Source organism: Episyrphus balteatus, chromosome 4 (assembly GCF_945859705.1).
Source record: "Episyrphus balteatus chromosome 4, idEpiBalt1.1, whole genome shotgun sequence".
Classification (NCBI taxonomy): Eukaryota; Metazoa; Arthropoda; class Insecta; order Diptera; family Syrphidae; genus Episyrphus; species Episyrphus balteatus.
In genome coordinates this window covers 60,235,344-60,258,066 of record NC_079137.1, presented here as the reverse complement: position 1 = coordinate 60,258,066, position 22,723 = coordinate 60,235,344, and the positions used below count along the sequence as shown (strand labels likewise).

Below are 22,723 nucleotides of genomic sequence, written 5' to 3'. Positions count from 1 at the left end.
GTGAGCATTCACGAAGTAAAAAGTCCTCATTGAAAAGTCTGCATAATGAATGAGAACTTCAGCGAGTGAAAAGTGAGCATTCATGGAGTAAAAAGTCCTCATTGAAAAGTCTTCATAATGTATGAGAACTTCAAGGAGTGAAAAGTATGACTTCATGAAGTAAAAAGTCCTCATTGAAAAGTCTGCATAATGAATGAGAACTTCAGCGAGTGAAAAGTGAGCATTCATGGAGTAAAAAGTCCTCATTGAAAAGTCTGCATAATGAATGAGAACTTCAGGGAGTGAAACTTGATTCTTCATGTAGTAAAAAGTCCTCATTGAAAAGTCTGCATAATGTATGAGAACTTCAGCGAGTGAAAAGTGAGCATTCATGGAGTAAAAAGTCCTCATTGAAAAGTCTGCATAATGAATGAGAACTTCAGGGAGTGAAACTTGATTCTTCATGGAGTAAAAAGTCCTCATTAAAAAGTCTTCACAATGTATGAGAACTTCAGCGAGTGAAAAGTGAAGTAAAAAGTCCTCATTGAAAAGTCTGCATAATGAATGAGAACTTCATGAAGTAAAAAGTCCTCATTAAAAAGTCTTTATAATGAATGAGAACTTCCGAGAGTGAAAAGTGAGCATTCATGAAGTAAAAAGTCCTCATTAAAAAGTCTTCATAATGTATGAGAACTTCAGCGAGTGAAAAGTGAGCATTGATGACGTAAAAAGTCCTCATTGAAAAGTCTTCATAATATATGAGAACTTCTGCGAGTGAAAAGTGAGCATTCATGAAGTAATAAGTCCTCATTAAAAAGTCTTCATAATGTATGAGAACTTCAGAGGGTGAAAAGTATGACTTCATGAAGTAAAAAGTCCTCATTAAAAAGTCTGCAGAATGAATGACAACTCCCGAGAGTGAAAAGTGAGCATTCATGAAGTAAAAAGGGGTTGGGGTCAAAATTCTGCCGGGGTCAAAATTCTTTTGTCAAAATTCTGCTTTCAAAATTCTGCTTTACAAAATTCTGCTTTCAAAATTCTGCTTTTCAAAATTCTGTTTTTCAAAATTCTGTTTTTCAAAATTCTGCTTTTCAAAATTCTGCAAAAAATTAAAAAAGGGTTTGGAAAATGTTAAAAAGCGCGCGCTTTTTAACATTTTCCAAACCCTTTTTTAATTTTTTGCAAAAATTTGTAAAATCGTCTTCTTGAAAAATTTTCTGCTTATTTGATTACTTACCTTCATAATTTGTCATTCTTTGAAAGCAAACTAATTTTTGTTTTATAAATAAATAAATTTGAAAATATTAAGAAAAGGTTTTTAATACATTTCCGAAAATAATTAAAATTTTTTTAATTTATCAAATAAAGATGAATATTCAAAAATTTGAATAAGAAAAGGAATATTTTGTATCAAACAACATCGGTTCCAATAAGTTAAACATAGATTTTATTTGAAAGAAAGTCAGTCTATGCATTTTAAAAAATATTTGCGACACTTAAACAAAAAAATTTAGGAAAGTACTAATGTTGAATTACATTAATGAGGTGTATTTTTCTTTAGTCAGCGCATATGCTATAAAAAAAAAACAGAATTGGCAGAATTTTTTTGTTCAATTATAATGCTGGCAGAATTTTGAAAAGCAGAATTTTAAAAAGCAGAATTTTGAAAAGCAGAATACAAAAAAAGCAGAATTTTGAAAAACAGAATTTTCGTTAAAAAAGCAGAATTTTGAAAAGCAGAATTTTGAAGCCAGAATTTTGACCCGATCCCAGTAAAAAGCCCTCATTAAAAAGTCTTCATAATGAATGAGAACTTCAGGGAGTGAAAAGTATGACTTCATGAAGTAAAAAGTCCTCATTAAAAAGTCTTCATAATGAATGAGAACTTCAGCGAGTGAAAAGTGAGCATTCTTGGAGTAAAAAGTGCTCATTGAAAAGTCTGCATAATGAATGAGAACTTCAGGGAGTGAAACTTGATCCTTCATGTAGTAAAAAGTCCTCATTGAAAAGTCTGCATAATGAATGAGAACTTCCGAGAGTGAAAAGTGAGCATTCATGAAGTAAAAAGTCCTCATTGAAAAGTCTGCATAATGAATGAGAGCTTCAGCGAGTGAAAAGTGAATATTCATGGAGTAAAAAGTCCTCATTAAAAAGTCTTCATAATGTATGAGAACTTCAGGGAGTGAAAAGTATGACTTCATGAAGTAAAAAGTCCTCATTGAAAAGTCTGCATAATGAATGAGAACTTCAGCGAGTGAAAAGTGAGCATTCATGGAGTAAAAAGTCCTCATTGAAAAGTCTGCATAATGAATGAGAACTTCAGGGAGTGAAACTTGATTCTTCATGTAGTAAAAAGTCCTCATTGAAAAGTCTGCATAATGTATGAGAACTTCAGCGAGTGAAAAGTGAGCATTCATGGAGTAAAAAGTCCTCATTGAAAAGTCTGCATAATGAATGAGAACTTCAGGGAGTGAAACTTGATTCTTCATGTAGTAAAAAGTCCTCATTGAAAAGTCTGCATAATGAATGAGAACTTCAGGGAGTGAAACTTGATTCTTCATGTAGTAAAAAGTCCTCATTAAAAAGTCTTCACAATGTATGAGAACTTCAGCGAGTGAAAAGTGAAGTAAAAAGTCCTCATTGAAAAGTCTGCATAATGAATGAGAACTTCATGAAGTAAAAAGTCCTCATTAAAAAGTCTTCATAATGAATAAGAACTTCCGAGAGTGAAAAGTGAGCATTCATGAAGTAAAAAGTCCTCATTAAAAAGTCTTCATAATGTATGAGAACTTCAGCGAGTGAAAAGTGAGCATTGATGACGTAAAAAGTCCTCATTGAAAAGTCTTCATAATATATGAGAACTTCTGCGAGTGAAAAGTGAGCATTCATGAAGTAATAAGTCCTCATTAAAAAGTCTTCATAATGTATGAGAACTTCAGAGGGTGAAAACTGTGTCTTCATGTAGTAAAAAGTCCTCATTAAAAAGTCTTCATAAATATGCTTGACAGATTTCATTATTTCAAAACAATTGCATACTTTTGGGATCACCATTTAAATTGTGAATAATCTATGCAAATTTCACAGAAAGATATTTTGCAGAAAGTTTGTTAATCATTTTTTTTGTCAAAAACATTCAGTACTTGAGATAAAAGTAAAAAGCTTGTATTTTGTTACATTTAAACTTTTAGAACAGACTTAGAAAGGGGTGACCAACAAGCTCAATGTACACTAAAAAAAAACTTACTATTTTTTATACTTTAAAAAGATACTCTAGAAAATGTTCTATTATTGATATCGCCTAAAAAATAACGTCTAAATGTTGCTATCAACCAAACAGATGTCTTGAATTTTAATCAATATCAAAACTAATAATAATTAATGTTAAACATCACTCATCGCTAAGAGCTTGATAAGAAGCTCTATTTAAATAGAGGAGGATCACTGGGTCTTATCATTAGACAAATGACCTAACTCACTTTTTGTTTATTACTCAGCTATGATGCAACAAATATTAATAACTAGTTCGAGATCATAGTTTAAATTCCCATAAGCTGATAGATTTCAAGCCAAGAAATAATCAATACAATCTAGTTTAATTTTTCGTAAATATTTATTCGAATGCCATTTATCGTTAACATTTTTTTTTCTCTTATAAAAAAGCGAGTTCCACAATTCTATATAAATAAAAAAAAAAAACATCTATCTTACATAATTAAACCTTAAACATATTTATCAAAGTTGTAGTCGAATTTGCCATAGTTTTCATACTTCATTGGATAGTACTTTTCTAAATTGTCCTCATGGTAAATTCTGACACTCTTGAAGTACATGTTTGGCACAAAGAATTCCTCGAAGCTTTCAATTTTCCTATCCAAAGGATATCCCATTGGCATGTTATCAAGACGTCTCACTCCTGAACCAACTCCAGACAAGTATGATGGATCGTATTTCGAGTATTGTTCATAATCAGCATTGTATGGGCTGATGACGAAGAACATTTCCATTGGCATACCACTGATCCATCCACGGGGCAACATCAAACGGTCTGGGAACATTGCATGTGATTCAGAAATGTTCATGTTCATTTGGTGTTTACCGTCATAGCACATCATCAAGTAGTTGTAGATTTCAGAATATGAAAGTGGATCGCTAGCAGTCCATTCAACATCGTTGGAGTTACGTTTGATCAAGTTCTCACCAACAACCAAATCGACAAGGAATTCATCAAGTTGCATGTAGTTTTCACGATTTTCAGTCATGATCATCTTCCTGCCGTACAGATCGAATTCAGGAGCAATGTAGATACGAACAACAGCCTTTTGAATCTTGTCAGACATAACCTTCAATTTCATGTCGAATACTTCATGGTTAAGGCGCATTTGACGGGCCATTAGAGCCTTGTCCCAAACGTATTTGCCATCTTGGAAGACCATTTTGTCGTTCAACAAAGTGGTGATGTCCATGTCAACCAAATCAAAGTATGTCATCAGTTTGCTAACTTCGACATCACGGATCTCAACACCTGGAAGGAGCATTTCTTTGCGTGTGTAAGCTGGAAGTTGGTTCTTGAACATGTAGAATTTGTTAACCATCATTTTGAAAAGTTTGAATGATAGAGGATCACGGAGCATTGTTTCGTAGTTCATGAGAACATTTGGCATGATCATCAAGCTGTTGAGATCATTTCCACTGAGGTACATGGAAGACAACATCCACCAGTAGCCCAAGACTTGTCTGTCTAAAACATCCATGTTTCCTTGCATCATATTTCCGATGTGTTCAATAGCTCCGGGCAGGGTAAGATCAACAATAGAACCGTCCCTCATGACGAATTTTCCAGACTCAATGATATCATCAATTCTACGTTCAACATTCATGATCCTCTTCAACATATCGATGTTATGGTAAGATTCCAATTCATAGTAGTTCTTCCTGACACTGAATTCCTTTCCGTTGTGGTACATCATTTGTGGATTGTAACCAGTTTTGATCAAACCGTACCATGAAAGAGTGTTGAATTCACCAAGACCGTTCGACAAACGTTCAGCGTAGTAACGAGCCAAAAGCTGTTGAATGTTGTAGATGAATAATTCACCACGACGGTCTTTCTCCAAGTTGAATTCCTTGCCAGATAACATTTTGGAGTAATCTAAGTTCATGTAGTAGAACCAAGCGTTCAAGCCAATATCTTCGGTAAAGTAACTCATCAAAGAGTCTTCGTTCATCATCTTAATATCACGAGTGTAGTCAACTGGCATGTACATCATTTTCAAGTTTCCATAAACCGAATTCAACAAGGAGTTGTTTTTCAACAGTGGGTTACCATCACGGAGCATGCATTTCTTCTCCATTTGCCAGCCTTCACCAAGACCCATCAAGTTCCACCATTGGTAGACCTTCCAGTCTCTCATGTAGAATTGCTTACCAAACATTTCGGTCATGCGGTCTTGATCGTAAATTGATGACATTTCCTTTTCAAGCATCATTTGTTTGCTGAATGCATCATAGTCGAATTTCTCAGCAGCCATAATGTATTTACCGTTCAAGAACATGCTGGGCAAAATTTCGTAGATCTGGGGCATGATGATTCCTTGCATATCGGGACGATGGATGACAGCCATGGTCAAGCAGTAGACGAACATACCTTCGTTGACATTCATACGGGCCCATGCGACGTTTTGGACGAATGTTTCAAAGTCCTTGGCGTAGTAGAAGAAGTTGAAGAGTCCTTCGGCTTGAAGCATGTGGATGCGTTGCATGACACTGAAGAATTCTCCCTTGGGCAAGAGTCCACCAACCTTGTAGGATTGATAGAATTTCAACATCCATTCGTCGTATTTCTAGGAAATATTTTGACAAAATTAAGTTTGAATATCAACGAATTCTTTATAATGTTCCTTACCACATAGTGACTCTTGTCGTTGATCAATTTTCCACCAAGTTTGATCCATTCTTCCATCAAAAGATCATGATCGACACGAAGTAAAATTTCAAGAATAAACCTTTGTTTTTCCATCATGGTTTTGTCAGCTGAAAAAAAAAAAATTGTCAAATGTATCAGGAAGGCTTTTCTGAAAAATCAGGTTTGTCTTACCAATTTTTCCATCAATAGAAATGCTAGCTGACTGTACGGCCAATATGGCCATACAGGCAACGATGAAAACAGCTAATTTCATTGTTAAAACTTTAATTTAGGATTAGATGTGCGTCTCAGAATCCCAAAAGACTACTACCTTTTCCTAAGCAAACATCGAGCTACTTATAGTCCCCGAGAATACCTGATTTTTTGTTTTCGTCAGAATTTTGATGATAAGCTATGCATCGTTGCAAAAATGTTGTCCTTGAAAATATATTGTTTGCTTATCATAATCATAAAATGTTGTTCATCTTCTAGAATATTATAAGTGAGCCTTGAACTTGATATTTTTTTTTTTTTCTAAATTTCATTATCTCATACAGTCGTCACCTAAAGATTTGCAATGGATCTTTTGGACAGAAGGCTAGATTGGGCAATCATGAGAGTTTTTATTTTATTTTTTTTTTCTAAACAGATTTTTAGTTATCAGTTATTAAAACTTTATTTAGTTGTTATTTTGAAAAAGAAAAAAAGAAATAGTGGAAGGTATTTTTCCATCCAATGTTTACCAGGTACATAATGGAAAGTTTTAAGCCAAGAGTTTAACTTTAACGTTTATTATAAATATGGGTTTATGTTTTTAATGCTGGCCAAAAAAATCAAAAATTTTTTAAGATCGAACATCAAAGTCTATTTTTTGGAAGAGTTTTTGGTATACTAAATTAGAATCTAAAGCCAGGAATATTTTTTTAATGCCACGTTTAATTTTTTGAAACAGCTTGTTGTTAAACTTAAATAAAAAAAAATTATAAATTTAAATTTATAAAAAAAGGTCCAAGTAATAGAATAGCTTCTACTGTAATGTTGAAAGTCAAATACAAAATTAAAAGTTGTCAGAAAGAGACTTTGAACGAAGTTCGAAATTGATTACCTTATCTTTGCCAAAAAAAAATTACGTTACCGCAGTAAGAAATTTACAATACAAAGTAACAAGAGATGGCGTCTGGGAGCATATACAATTTCATTAAGTACTTTGCCCTTTGGAACAATTGAGTTGTCTATTTTCTTATTTTTTTTTTCAGGCTAGGTTGAAACTTTAAAATTTATCATCACTTAAATATTAACTTTTTTGAACCAGAAATTTGATAATATCAAAAAAGTTTTTTTTTTTAATAATTTTTGAATACATTTTGAAAACTTTTTTTATTTTTTATTTTAGAATCTTACATAGATTTTGAGTATCTTATCATTTTTTTTTTTAAACGGCCTTACCATTTTTACTTGTTGGTACTATATATTGCAAGTTGAAGATTCGTTAAAAAAAAAATCGGACCCGAGATAACAATCAGACATGGCAATTGGTTCCGCAATTCCGTTTGTCTGTCGGTATTTACCTCGAGCTACGACAGCCTTCATTAGTAGAGTGATTTCCTTCAAACTTGATATAGTCCAGTGCATTTATGAAGTTCATATATGGGCGACACAGCAGTTTGTACCAACCCCAAATTTTATTTGCTCATTCGATAGAGAATTAGGTGCCCGCCATCTTGGATTTTAGTTTTTATTAAATATCTTGACTTCTGATCATCCTAGATAAATTTTGCATCTTTTATGTTAAGAACATTTTTTCGATGTTCTGAATATTAAAAAAGTAACAAGCCAAAAAAGTAAAAAAAAAAACGAAAAAAATGAAAATTTTTAAGTTTTGAGCACTTTTGATCAAAATGATGGAAAAAAATTCCGTAAAAATATTGCTCACCTTAAAATTCTCTACAACTCTGCTATACAACTTTTTTTTTATATCGCTATAAATACAAAAGTTTATACTTTACTGTTAAAAAAAAGCGATACAAAAAGTTGTATATCAGAGTTGTAGAGAATGTTAATCTTTTCTCGGAAGGTTTTTTCAAAATTTTGATAAAAAATGCTCAAAACTTTCTTTTTTTCGTTTTTTCTTTTTACTTTTTTGGCTTGTAACTTTTTTAATATTCAGAATATCGCGAAATTTAATTGTCTACACCATCACCATCCCTAGGATGAATAGAAGTCGAGATATTCAATAAAATCTAAAATCCAAAATGGCGGCCAAAAGGTAAATTTCACGAGTGCGAAAAATTAGGGTTATAATATTTACCTACCTCTCTATCGAATGAGCAAAAAAAATTTGGGGGTGGTACAAACTGCTGGGTCAAAACTCGATTTGAACAAAATAGATATACAAAGCGGGTATTACAAAATACGCTATGAATAATTATATTAATTAATAGAAAAAAAAATACGTAGGTGCAATATTAGTTGGAGAAATAAGAAGTTAATTTCAATTATGTCCCCTAAACTTACATAAGTATACTTATGTTTTTTTTTTCTATTTCAACGTTTTTGTGATCTTCTCACAAAAACAAAACCATATGTATAAATATGCCTATCCAATCAAAATTTGACAAGATTAAATAACACCCATTTTCGCTTAACTCATTTAGTTCTGACCAATGAGAGAAATGTTAATCTCTTGTTTGTATTTCCATAATTCCATTTCGTTCCTCGCAATTGTTGCCAACCCAAAAATAACATAACTTTAGAATTCGTAACTCTAGTTTTTCGTAACTTCGGTTTCGCGTAACTTTGACGCTCGTAACTCTGTCGCCCGTAACTCTGGTATTCGTAAATTCGTCGGTTTCCCTGCTGTATCATACAATTGCCAAAACGGGATTTTTTCTTTTAATGTATTCAATGTTTATTCAAATGTTTTAAAAAGCTTTTAAATAATTGTATTTTTATAAATAGTGAAAATTGAAGTAAAACCAATTTTTGAAAGTTGGTCTTATTTCACTTGGACCAATTTCATAACACTAATTGAACATTTATTGAAGAAACTTTCGAAAATTGGCGATTGTTTCAGTTTTGAATAGTTATTAAAGTAATTTTCTAAAACTCACTCGAATTTAAAAGATATTTATTTGATCACTTTTTTTTTATAAATTGATGTTTTGGAGAGATATTGCGAAGAAAATTAGAATATGAGAACTCAGCCGCATTATGAATTTTTGCTTTTCTAATTGGTTATTAAATCTATGGGCCAAAAGTCCACAAGAATTTTGTGTGAACTTTTGACCCACTTGGGTGGGTTGTAAGTCCATTCTGGACTTTTGACCCTGCACCGAATAACTTCGTTTTAATAATCGATTATTATTTTTACTTTGTTAGTAAGAAAATATAGGCTTTAAAACGGAAGAAGAAGTGAGAAAGAAAAAAAAAAACAAATGTTTAATGTTATTTCATCAAGTTTGATTTCAAACAATAAATAGTGAAAAGGAAATCTGTGGATTCGTATGCTTCGAAAACCTCATCTTACATCAAGGATAAGCTCCGATAAGTTTCTACCCATCACTCAAAGAGCTTATAAAATTTTAAATTTCATTTGAAAAACATCATCTCTATCTAGTTAAAGTTTTAGGGACCTATAGAAAGCTGGTGGAGTGAAGGGATCTTACAGACCCATAACAATTTTAATCAACAAAAACTCCTTCGTTTCCCCACCGAGAAACTTTGATAATATACATAGCTACAGCTGACAAATTTTACGGAAGAACCATAAAAATGAAAGTCATTGATCCTTACTTGACAGTTCGCCCAGTTTTTTTTGACACAATTCCGTTCAACTGATACTGAAAAAACCCGGTTGTAAATCGATAGGCCTTTATAAATAGAACTTAGTCAGAAATTGTTGAGCAGACTGACAGGCGACAGATAAGAATGACAAACGGCCTTCATTGATTACTGATGTGTTACTAAGCTTTAATCTTTGTTGACATTTTTACAAATACTATGATTTGTAATTTCCGAAATGGAATAGGAACGTCATTTTTGATTGTAAATACCTTAATTATTTTTTTTTTCTTTTTCGAAAAAATGAAAAATTACTTTGTTAAGCTCTTAGTAAAGGACTGAATTTCGGTAAAGTTAAAAGTACAAATCTATATAAATTGAAGAAATTTTAAGTCAATTGTAAAAAAATGGGATTACTTCTTCAATTTTAAACTTTCGACAATATAATTTTCCATTTTATACCTTTTTTGGTTATTGAACTTTCGATACAGAAGCCTTTGAAACAGACATAAGACACTACCATACGGTAGTGTTATTAGTATCAACAGTAAAACAAGCCCCTTTTTTATTTATCAATAACAGAATAGTTTTTAATATTAGATTGAATAGCACTTCTATATATTAGTTTATAGTCAGTAATTTCCAGTAGAAATCAAAGTTTATTTTTAATAATCACCTGCATATCAATATTTTTTCTTATTTTTCAAAGCTGCTGATCTTCGATTTTTTATTCATTTATTTCATTTTCAATGACCTATTCCTGATGGGTTATCAATCCACGTACCTATTTTTAATTGAATGCAATTTTTTAAAAAAAATAACGAAACAAAAGCTACCAAATCTTTATAACCTCTTAACCTCAAGATATGCATTTCGATTCCATATGCATTGCCACCGCTATTTATGTTTTTTCAACAAAACAAAGAAATCACAAGTGTTTCTAAGCAAAAATATTTCTTTCTTATCACAACACATAACAGGTAACAAAAATACTTGAGCTCACATTCAGAGACCTATAAAAGCTTCACAATTTCATTTCAAAAGGCAGTCTAGTCTATGCTCTTTTAGAAGACTTGGGAATCTAAGAAGCATTTACCTACAATGAAATTGACAATAGTACTTTTAGCCTGTTTGGCAGCTGTAGCTGTTCATTCAAGTCCTTTACAAAAGGATGTTAAAATTGGTAAGTTTAAAAAAAAAAAAAAATATTTTAAAAGGTCTTCTTTAAATCAATGGCTACTTTCCAGCTGATAAAGAACTTTTAGAAAAACAAAGGTTCTTCTTCGAAATCCTTCGCCATGTTGGCCAACCTTTGATGCGCGATGAATTGATGAAACATGGAGAAAAACTAATTGTTGATGAATCACACTATTTGGTAAGTTCTTAACTAACAGACGTCTTATCCCAGAATTTTTTTTGTGAAACCCAACTTATTTCGAACAGGTTTACGATGATTCCATGAAAATGTTCTACGAAACCTACAAAATGGGTGGACTTTTACCCAAAGATGAATTCTTTAGTGTTGTCAATAAATATCACATCCAACAAGCTCAAGGACTCTTCCATTTCTTCTTCCAAGCCAAAGACTGGGAAACTTTAATCGATAACATTGTATGGGCCCGAATCAACTGTAACCAAGGAATGTTTGTTTACGCCTTGAACTTGGCCGTCATCCATCGTCCAGACATGAAGGGAATCATTCTTCCATCAATCTATGAAATCTTCCCACAAATGTTCTTCAACAGCAAACTCATAATGCAAGCTGAAAAATTCGACTGGGAACAATGGAACAAGCAAATTATGTATGAAAAACAATGGCTCTCAATTTTCGAGAAGAAACACATGAAGAGTGTCCATGACAGACAATACCACATGATGGACTGGAAAATGTGGCAATGGTGGAAATTGATGGGTCTTGAACAAGATTGGCATTTGGAAGATAAGTGCATTTGTCGTGAAGATTTGGACTCATTGAAGAACGACTCCAAATGGACAGCTATTTGGAATGACATGAAGATGATCTGGACCCCAGTTGATTACACCCGTGACATTGAAATCATGAACCAAGAATCCAAATTGACCTACTTGACTGAAGATTTAGGCTGGAATGCATACTGGTACTATTTGAACATGGATTACTCCATGATTGTTGACAGCAAAATGGTGCCATTGAACAAGGATCGTCGTGGTGAATGGTGGTTATACAATGTTCAACAAATTTTGGCCCGTTATTATATGGAACGTTTATCCCATGGAATGGGTGAAATCAGTGAACTCTCATGGCACGGACATGTTGATATGGGTTATGATCCCGAATTGATTGCCTACAATGGTATTGGTTTCTCCATGCGCAAGAATTACTGGCAAATTGAATCACACATGAATTTGGAACTTTTACAAAAGATCATGAATTTGGAACGTCGTATCACAGATGCTATTGAATATGGAAAATTCAAGACTCTCGAAGGAGTTAGTATTGATTTGTTCAAACCAGAGTCAATTGAAATTGTTGGCAACATGTTGCAAGGAAATATGGATATGGTTGATCGTGCATTCTTTGGTTATTGGATGAAGATGGCTAGTGTTTATCTTGCTGGTGAACAATATGAAGCTATGACAGTGATGCCAAATGTTATGTTGAACTACGAGACTCAATTGCGTGATCCACTATACTATCAATTGTTGAAGAAGACCATGGTTATGTTGAAGAGTTTCAAGAAATTGATTCCATCTTATAAACATGAGGAACTTTTGTTGCCAGGAGTCACAATTAAGGATGTGAAAGTTGACAAAATGATGACTTACTTTGATTTGGTCGATTTTGATATTACCAATTTGATGAGTCACAATTTGATGAATGAGAATGGAAGTGGAAAAATGTTGTGGGATAAGACTTTGTTGGCTAGACAAATGCGTTTGAACCACAAGCCATATACTGTTGAGATGATGGTTAATTCGGAACAAGCTCAAAAGGTTGTTATTCGTACATTCTTGGCTCCAGAGTTTGATGAATTCGGTCGTATGATTGATTTGATGAAACATCGTGAAAACATCATGGAAATCGATGCCTTCACCTACGACTTAGTTGCTGGAGAGAATATGATTAAACGATCATCGAAAGACTACTTATGGACTAGCAAAGATCGTACAACATTTGCTGAACTTTACAAAATGGTTATGATGGCTATGGAAGATAAGAATGAACTTCGTTTGGACATTGCTGAGCCACATTGTGCTTTCCCAGCTCGTTTGGTCTTGCCACGTGGTTGGGTTAAGGGTATGCCAATGAAGATGATTGTTATGATTAGTCCATACAAAATGATGGAAGAACAAATGGGAGTGACATACGATCGCAGTTATTTGTGTGGAATTGGATCTGGCTCACGTTTCATTGATAACATGCCACTTGGTTATCCATTCGATAGAAAGATTGAAAATATGAGTGATATGATGGTGCCAAATATGTTCTGGAAGGATGTTAAAATTTATCATTTGGAGAAATTTGAAAAACATCAAATGAAATATGAGAATTTTGGTACTTTTGATTACAATATGTTGTAGATAATTGTGTAGAGTATAGATTCTAGAGTAACGCGTAGAGTTAATAATATATATGATGGACAATTTTTGGCTGTACTTTTTGTGTGTGTGGTCCAAATTTTGACTTGATATCGAAGATAAGAGCTTTCAATGATTCTCGTTGTTATTAATTATAGAATGCAAATAAAAACTGTGAACGATTTAACGAAAAATAATTTGTTTGTCTTTTTACTTTTTATATTTGCAATCAGCATTTAAATGTTCAATTTATTGACATCTATTGAATTCGTCGTTTTCATTTAAAAATAAAGGTGATAGTTGATTTTGTGTTAGGCGTCAGCTTTAAAAGATGATGGGAAAACACAATTTCAGCATTTTAACTGAAGTGAAACTGGATGATCAACAAGCTTAAGGTGCTTATAATTAGTAATTACACTGGTCGGCAACGAAAATAGAGCTAGAACCAAACCATACTTTTCTAAAGGACTGCTGAGTCCGAATCCGAAGTCAAAATTTCACTGGCACGTCACGTTTTTGAAATACTTGAATATAAACAGGTCAAAAACGCGTTTTTTTGGGTAAATTTGACATCAAATTAAACCACTGTAAAAAATTTGTTTGCAAATCTTCTTATGCAATTTCAAAACGCAATATTTTATTGTCCTAAATATATTTCACATTTTTTCAAAATTAAGGGTTGGAGTCGAAATTCTGTATGTTGCAAAATTCTGTATTCAAAATACTGTATGCCAAAATACTGTATGTCAAAATTCTGTATGTGCAAAATGCTGTAGGAACAAAATTCTGAAAGTCAAAATTCTGTATAGCAAAATTCTGGTTGGTCAAAATACTGTATTTCAAAATTCTGTACGGCAAAATACTGTATATCAAAATTCTGTAAAAATGCTGTAAAAAAATATCGTTTTTTTTTTATATACAGTATTTTGCCGTACAGAATTTTACAAAACAGAATTTTGCATGTCAGTATTTTGTTGATACAGTATTTTGACGTACAGAATTTTGTATTTACAGTATAATGACGTACAGAATTATGGTCTTACAGTATTTTGACCCCACAGAATTTTGTCGTACAGAATTTTGACAAGCAGAATTATGACCCGCTCCCCAAAATTAATTTTTTTCTCAAAGATATTGCAAAAAGAAATTTATGGGGAGCGGGTCATAATTCTGCTTGTCAAAATTCTGTACGACAAAATTCTGTAGGGTCAAAATACTGTAAGACCATAATTCTGTACGTCATTATACTGTAAATACAAAATTCTGTACGTCAAAATACTGTATGAACAAAATACTGACTTGCAAAATTCTGTTTTGCAAAATTCTGTACGGCAAAATACTGTATTTTCAATACAGTATTTTTAAAGAAATTTCCTTTGATAAAAAAACACGAAATAGTAGCTTTAAATATAATTATTGACAGTAAAGTTGTAATTTTATACAATTTAACAATTTAATTCAGATTGTTTTTTTTTTAAATAAGTGTAGTTTTGTTTTCTCTCTCTTTTTTCCGTAGCTCCTAATAAAGTACCTAGATTAATCAGCATTAGAAGCTTGCCTCTTTATTAAGTTGATCTCTTAGAAATTCATAGTAAACCCTCTTTTAAATATATCTGTATTTCAAAATTCTGTAAAAATGCTGTAAAAAAGAATTTTGATGTACAGAATTTTGAAATAAAGTATTTTGACCAACCAGAATTTTGCTATACAGAATATTGACTTTCAGAATTTTGTTCGTACAGCATTTTGCACATACAGAATTTTGACATACAGTATTTTGGCATACAGTATTTTGAATACAGAATTTTGCAACACACAGAATTTCGACCCCAACCCAAATTTATGATATATCAAAACCTTAGTACATATAATGAATGGTTTTTTGATCCAAATTCTAGTTTGCTACTTCTGATTTGGATTTTAAAAAGCAACATTTTAAGGAAATAGTTTTTGAGACTTAATAGTGAAAATAGAGATGAGTATAGCTCAAAAACCAGACGTGATAGAACAAAACTGTAAACAGTTTTGAATTCAGCACACTTAAGTCAATGAAAATCACCTTGCAAAGTTCTTGCTCCCGACTTTTTTTTTATTTTTGCCGACCAGTGTTACCAGTGTTAAGGCTTAGTGCAAATGCATCAAGTTCAATAACAAAAATTTCTGGAAAATGTTAACTACAAGTAAAAAAAAACGTAGAACGTATGAGTGTTTTTTACTCAAAGTGAAAATTTCATTCGCAAATTATTTTGTTAATCGCAAAAATTCGCACCCAAATTTTTGATATTAAATTAAAAGAATAGTCAAAGTTATCATAAATCAATGTATCGAAGCAGAATAATAGGGTATACTTTAACAAAGCACTTAGACTTGAAAAAAAGCAATACAAATATCTATATGTGGCAGACTCTTTTCCCACTGTCATTTAATTGAACAAAAAACATTTAATATTTCCAAAACGACTCTTTAATTATTATTCAAAACCTGCAATTTTATTTTTCTTTTATGTTTGAAAGCACACTCGCTCACAATCAATCTCTTAACAATACTCACCAAATCACCAAAAATTACAAAAAAATTCCAGAAAATAAACAGCTGACTTTTTTTTGTCTTACCAAACACTTTACCAAAAAAAAAAGAAGTGCATAATATGAGCCCATGTACATACATATATTTACCATCCGCTTTGTAAAAAATTTAATTCAATCAAAAATCGACTTTTGTCCAGCTTTTCGACCAAAATACTCCTCTGTGCGATGTTTTGAATGATATTTCTATATTCATGACTTTACTGCAAATTTCAGTTTTATTTGTAAAATCATATAACTAAGCTCTCTGATATTCCTATTTAAAACTATAGGAACAACGAAAGTCTCCTCGGAATTTAAATCACAGAAAAATTAATTTCAATTAAATATTCTTAATAGTTGTTTATTACCAAAAATCAACCACAATGTTACTTTGATTTCACTGGTCTGCAAGGAAATCCTCCTTTAAATATAACTATATTTTTCTAAAGGATTTTTGTATGCTGATTCCGAATCCGAAGTCAGAATTGACCTAGCACGTCACGTTTTTTTTAGATATTCCCGTTAGAAAATCTCAAAAATTAATTTTTTTTGCTGTTTGCGAAGAAATATTTTGGCATAATTTAATTTTTTTCAATTAAAATTGTAACGGTTTATGAAAGAACTTATTTTTATCTTTCAAATTCAGTTTCAATCTTCTCAATATCTCTTTTCTTCTCCGAGATATCTTAATTTAAGAAAGTTTAGTAGGTTTGGCATATCTTACTATAAAGAAAAAAAATTAAAAATTAATATATCTTTCTCATTAGAATAGAAAAAAAATTTCATTAGAACAAAAGTATACTTTTCTAATGGACTTTAGTGTGCTGATTTTGAATCCGAACTCAAAAAATTTCAGTCAGCTCGGGTTTTTTGAGATATATGTAGTAGTTTTTTTTTTTTGAGATTTATTTAAAAAAAACTTGATTTTGTGATACTTTAATGCGAATATCTGAAAATCCTTCGGATTCTAACTCAGCACATCAAAAACTATAAGAAAAGTATACTTTTATTTCTAGGAGAAACAAATCTGAAGCTTTTCAAGGCAGTTTATCGAATGGTTTATTACAAATAAGATATTTCTAAATAGAAAAATAGCATATAAAATTACAAAACACATACAAATTTTGTTTGATGTATTTTATTATGGTTTTTTTTTTTACATATTTGAATTTTTAAATATAATGTTTGCTGATATTTTACATTTTCCTTAATTAAGGTTTTTTTGTTCATGTAAGATTTTCTAAAAAGTGAAGGATTTCGATATTTCTACATTTTTTGTCAATCAGTATTTTAAAATATGAGTAAACATTAATGTAAAAAGACATATTTGGTATCAATCGATAGGTCATATTATGAGGAATAAGTCCTCCAAATTTGAGTTCAATGCAACAAATAATTTTAATTTTATACAAGTTCAAATGAATCTAAAAGGGTGATTTTTTAGAAACTACCCAAATTTTTCAAAAATCATTTTTACAAAAATGGTACCTGATAGAATTTTTCTGAAAGCAAATTTAGATTCAGGAAAGTCTAATCTTTTATAATATCAAAAAATTATTTGAAGGAGAAAAAAAAGTTAAATTTTGCAGACCAGTGTTTGCAAACAATTCAATCCAAATTTAGATTTCAAACTTGTAAATTTAAATAATGTTAATTTTATAACTCAAAATATAGTTTTTCTACTAATTTGTACTTTTTCTTCAAGAAAAATGAAATTCAACCAAAGGGACAACTTTTTATCCACTATTTTGGCCCTTATATTCTAATTTTAAGTTTAAATCACAAAATGTTTATTAAATCAAAAATAAACCGTAAGGTGAATTAATCATTAACTTGTGATATCATACCTATAGACTAATCTCAAGACTTAGGTTTTCGAATTTAGGTGATAAGAAATTAGAAATAAAACCAAATAGTCTTCTATACAATGTTATTGCAAAAAATAATTAAAAATCAAAGATCAAACAAGCAACATTAATAAATGATAATGAAAGTATACCGAAAGCATTTCTCTTTCGTGAAACATAACAAAGTTTATCGCTGTGAAATTCGGGAATAAACAACATCAGATTTCTATAAAAACGCCATGATCTCCAAGCATAAAGCACAGTACTAAGTCTTTTGGATTTGGTATCACACATCATCCAAATCCTTAGAAATCGTTATAATGAAATTAGCCGTCCTCATTGTTGCCTGTATGGCCATAGTGGCCGTACAGTCAGCTAGCATATTTTCTTTCGAAGGAAAAATTGGTAAGAAGATCTTGAATTCAGGACAAGTCCTTTTGATATAATTGACTACCTTTTTATTTAGCTGACAAGACTATGATGGAAAAACAAAGGTTTATCCTTGAAATTTTACTTCGTGTCGATCATGATCTTTTGATGGAAGAATGGATCAAACTTGGTGGAAAATTGATCAACGACAAGAGTCACTATGTGGTAAGGAAGATCTTCAAGAATTCTCTGATATTCAAACTTAATTTTGTCAAAATATTTCCTAGAAATACAACGAATCGATGATGAAATTCTATCAATCCTACAAAATTGGTGGACTCTTACCCAAAAAAGAATTCTTCAGTGTAATGCAACCCATCCACATGCTCCAAGCCGAAGGTCTCTTCAACTTCTTCTACTACGCCAAGGACTTTGAGACGTTCGTCCAGAACGTCGCATGGGCTCGTATGAATGTCAACGAAGGTATGTTCGTCTACTGCTTGACCATGGCTGTCATCCACCGTTCCGATATGCAAGGAATCATTATGCCCCAGATCTACGAAATCCTCCCTAGCATGTTTCTTAACGGTAAATACATAATGGCCGCTGAAAAATTCGACTACGATGCATTCAGCAAACAAATGATGCTTAAAAAAGAAATGGCATCGATTTACGATCAAGATCGCATGACCGAAATGTCTGGAAATCAATTTTACATGAGAGACTGGAAGGTCCATCAATGGTGGAATCTAATGGGTCTTGGTGAAGGTTGGCAAATGGAGAAAAACCGCACAATTCGTGATGGAATAATGCTAATGCAAAACGATTCCTTGTTGAATTCGCTTTATGGTGATTTGAAAATGATTTACTTGCCAGTTGATTACACTCGTGATATTGAAATGATGAACGAAGACTCTTTGATGAGTTACTTTACCGAAGATATTGGCTTGAATGCTTGGTTCTACTACATGAACTTGGATTATTCCAAAATGTTGTCCGGCAAGGAATTCAACTTGGACAAAGATCGTCGTGGTGAATTATTCATTTACAACATTCAACAGCTTTTGGCTCGTTACTACGCTGAACGTTTGTCGAACGGTCTTGGTGAATTCAACACTCTTTCTTGGTATGGTTTGGTCAAAACTGGTTACAATCCACAACTTATGTACCACAATGGAAACGGATTCACAGTCAGGAAGAACTACTACGAATTGGAATATTACCAAAATGTCGATTTGTTGAAGAGGATCATGAATGTTGAACGTAGAATTGATGATATCATTGAGTCTGGAAAATTCGTCTTGAGGGACGGTTCTATTGTTGATCTTACTCTTCCCGGAGCCATTGAACATATCGGAAATATGATGCAAGGAAACATGGATGTTTTAGACAGACAAATCTTGGGCTACTGGTGGATGTTGTCTTCCATGTACCTCAGTGGAAATGATCTCAACAGCTTGATGATAATGCCAAATGTCCTTATGAACTACGAAACAATGCTCCGTGATCCACTATCATTCAAACTCTTCAAAATGATGGTAAACAAATTCTACATGTTCAAGAACCAACTTCCAGCTTATACACGCAAAGAAATGCTCCTTCCAGGTGTTGAAATCCTTGATGTTGAACTTAGCAAACTTATGACATACTTTGATTTCACCGACATGGACATTACAACTTTGTTGAATGACAAAATGATCTTCCAAGATGGTAAATACGTTTGGGATAAGGCTTTAATGGCTCGTCAAATGCGTCTAAACCACGATGTATTCGACATGAAATTGAAGATTATGTCTGACAAGGTCCAAAAGGCTGTTGTTCGTATTTACATGGCTCCTGAATTCGATCAATATGGTAGAAAGATGATTTTGAGTGAGAACCGTGAAAATTACATGCAACTTGATGAATTCCTTGTCGATTTGGTTGTGGGTGAGAACCTTATCAAACGAGACTCGAATGATTTCGAATGGGCTTCTGGTGATCCACTTTCTTATACAGAAATTTACAATTACTTGATGAAGTGTTATGATGGTAAACACCAAATGAACATGAACATTTCTGAATCACACTCAATGTTCCCAGACCGTTTGATGTTGCCACGTGGATGGATCAGTGGTATGCCAATGGAAATGTTCTTTGTTGTTAGTCCATACAATGCTGATTATGAACAATACTCGAAATATGATCCTTCGTATTTGGCTGGAATTGGTTCAGGAGTAAGACGTGTTGATAATATGCCAATGGGATATCCTTTGGATAGGAAAATTGAAAACTTTGAAGAATTTTTGGTGCCAAATATGTACTTTAAGAGTGTCAAGATTTATCATATGGACAATTTGGAGAGGTACTATCCAATGAAGTATGAAAACTATGGAAAATTCGACTATGAATATTATGTATAGATAAATAGGTTTAAGGTATGATTTAGAGTTGTAGAAATTATGTGATGGATGGAATCTGAATAAATTGCTAAGAAAAAACAGTTGAAATACTTATTTTGGAATCTGAAATTTGGAAGAAATGGTAGAAGTTAACGCCTTTCTTAGAATAAGAGGTTTTTTAAAGGCATTTTTGTCGAAATAAAATAAAATTTAAAAATGCTCTTCTAACCTCATTTATTCTGGTCAGTTTGTTTATTGTTAAAAAAATTTACCCTATAATGCTTCTATAAGAACTCTTTTGCAGCTCCAAAAAAAGTCCTTTATTAAAAAAAGACAATATTTATTCAATTATCATGAAAATACCTAAATATATAGAAGATAGTCTACCACCCTCCTCTACTGACCCATTTCATATTGTATATCTAAAATAATTGAATATGCATCAACAACAAAAATACGTGGGGTAGGTAGAAATGTTATTCCTGACTTCATAGCCAAATTCCCGGTTGACACCCAAAACGATGCCGACAATGATGACATCAGCTAGAGTAGGTATTTATAGGAAAAAGCTTTGTCAGACAAAAAAAAGGGATTGACAATATGTGTGATATGGTCATGTATACAGGATATATAAAATTGCATTTGTTTGTATATATAAATTGTTGTATAAATCTGCGCGTCATTCTCATCCTTATATTTCCTTTTATGTACTCTACTTCGTGTGATAGCACATTTTTTCTGTTTTCAAATTTGAAATAATACTGGAGTTTCTGGAGCCGACAACATATAAACAGACAAAATGTAGACGATTATACTTGTACATTGATTTTTTCGTCCTTTCTCTTATCCCCTTTTTGTGTAAAACTCTAACAGCAAAAAAAAAAAAAAAACAATATTCAGACATAAATGTTAACATGTTATAATGGCAAAGGGTTGAAATGAAAACCGATTTTATCAAGCCGCAGACAGACAGACAACTGTAATGTTATAGAGCAAGTCGTTTTTTTTTCTTAAACAAATTACACAAGCCCCAAAAATTAAAGGAATAAAAAAGGAAAAATGCATTAAGGTAAAAAAATTATTATTATTATTATTTTTATTTTTTTGAGAATAAATCTAGGTTAACCTCTTTTCAAAAAAAAAAAAAAAAATGCATTTTAAAAAACTTCCTCCAGATTAATCGAATCGAATGAGACATTAAAAGAAAAGTCTCTTTTAGCTCTATTCATAACTGAAAACCATGAGTTACCTTGAGATCAGGTGCCTAAGTTATATTTTACTTCTCGTGGGGCTTCCGTTGGGGGCTGCGGGACACTGACTTGACTGTCGCACCTGGGCTTACTGATCAACTGAAACTCTCCGAGATCTACTTTTTTTGTGGGATTTTGTTTAACAACTAAACCGTCCAATGAGTCACAAATGACTCAAAATATATGTTTTGTCCCAAGCCAACAGAATCCCATGTATCATATATGATTCATATACATATTTTACTAAAAACAACTTCACTGTCCCCATACAATCTGATTCAAAAACCTCTCAACGTTCAATATTTTTTTTTGTTTATTTGAATGATTCATCACTCTACGTCCCATGAATCCTTTTCGACTCATAGAATATTTTCTGTATTGTGTTTCTGTAGTCCATGAGTCATATATGAGGTGTTTTTTTTATAACGTGCATTTCCTAGGTTTTTTTTATTTCGAAGAGTTTTTTTTTGTTTTTTTTTTAATATAAAGGTTTTAATTTTATTTGAAGCATTTTTTTTTTCAAATAAGCAAGTTTCTTTTTTAAATTTTTATGAGAGTTCAAAGTGTTTTACACCAAAGCTGAAAAAGAAAAATTAACAAAAAATTAATATAAGAGCCATTGGTACCTAAAAACTTAGTACTACATAATTTTCGAACTATTTTTTCCCATCAGCTAAGAAAATAAAAAGTTCTGTCAACTTCCGCCATTTTGTTTTATGATTTGTGTTCTGGATTAGTGGGTAAAAAATACTTGATCTACTCATTTTCGCTTGCGATACTTATAGGCTCCGAAATCGTTGCATCCCATTTGTAAAATATTGACATTTATTGAATGATCAACAAATGTCAACTGGTGTAGTTGTTTAGTCAGCTATAAATTTGTTTTAATTATTTTTTTTTTTTTTTTTTGTGTCCTCATTGCGGTTCACTGTGGCGTATGTGTAACTTTTTGATCTTAATCACTTCTTTTTTCTTGAATTTGGTGAACTTCTTAACCAATTTTTAGCATAATGTAGCATGTAATGTAGGATTAGGGCGTTCGTTATTTAGGTTTTTTTAGGGAATCAAGTTCCTAAGTGGAAAAAGTGTT

The 22,723-nt window shown here is 32.1% G+C and overlaps 3 protein-coding genes across 3 annotated transcripts; 2 read left to right on the top strand and 1 right to left on the bottom strand.

Annotated features, from left to right (window-relative positions):
• Window positions 1-3,570: 3,570 nt before the first annotated feature.
• LOC129919416 (larval serum protein 1 gamma chain-like) lies at window positions 3,571-6,224 on the bottom strand. The gene is made up of 3 exons (XM_056000284.1): window positions 6,074-6,224; window positions 5,882-6,009; window positions 3,571-5,819 (listed from the first exon to the last, which is right to left on the bottom strand). Exons 1-3 carry the CDS (start codon window positions 6,153-6,155, stop codon window positions 3,699-3,701), a joined length of 2,331 nt encoding a protein of 776 aa, XP_055856259.1. The 5' UTR covers window positions 6,156-6,224; the 3' UTR covers window positions 3,571-3,698.
• Window positions 6,225-10,694: 4,470 nt separating this feature from the next.
• Window positions 10,695-13,416, top strand: LOC129918661 (larval serum protein 1 beta chain-like). Its single transcript, XM_055999288.1, has 3 exons — window positions 10,695-10,844; window positions 10,909-11,036; window positions 11,105-13,416. Exons 1-3 carry the CDS (start codon window positions 10,763-10,765, stop codon window positions 13,220-13,222), a joined length of 2,328 nt encoding a protein of 775 aa, XP_055855263.1. The 5' UTR covers window positions 10,695-10,762; the 3' UTR covers window positions 13,223-13,416.
• A 4,468-nt stretch (window positions 13,417-17,884) lies between these two features.
• On the top strand, window positions 17,885-20,462 carry LOC129919294 (larval serum protein 1 gamma chain-like). The gene is made up of 3 exons (XM_056000149.1): window positions 17,885-18,038; window positions 18,100-18,227; window positions 18,290-20,462. The coding sequence occupies exons 1-3, from the start codon at window positions 17,954-17,956 to the stop codon at window positions 20,402-20,404; spliced, it is 2,328 nt and encodes a 775-aa protein (XP_055856124.1). The 5' UTR covers window positions 17,885-17,953; the 3' UTR covers window positions 20,405-20,462.
• The last annotated feature ends 2,261 nt before the right edge of the window (window positions 20,463-22,723 follow it).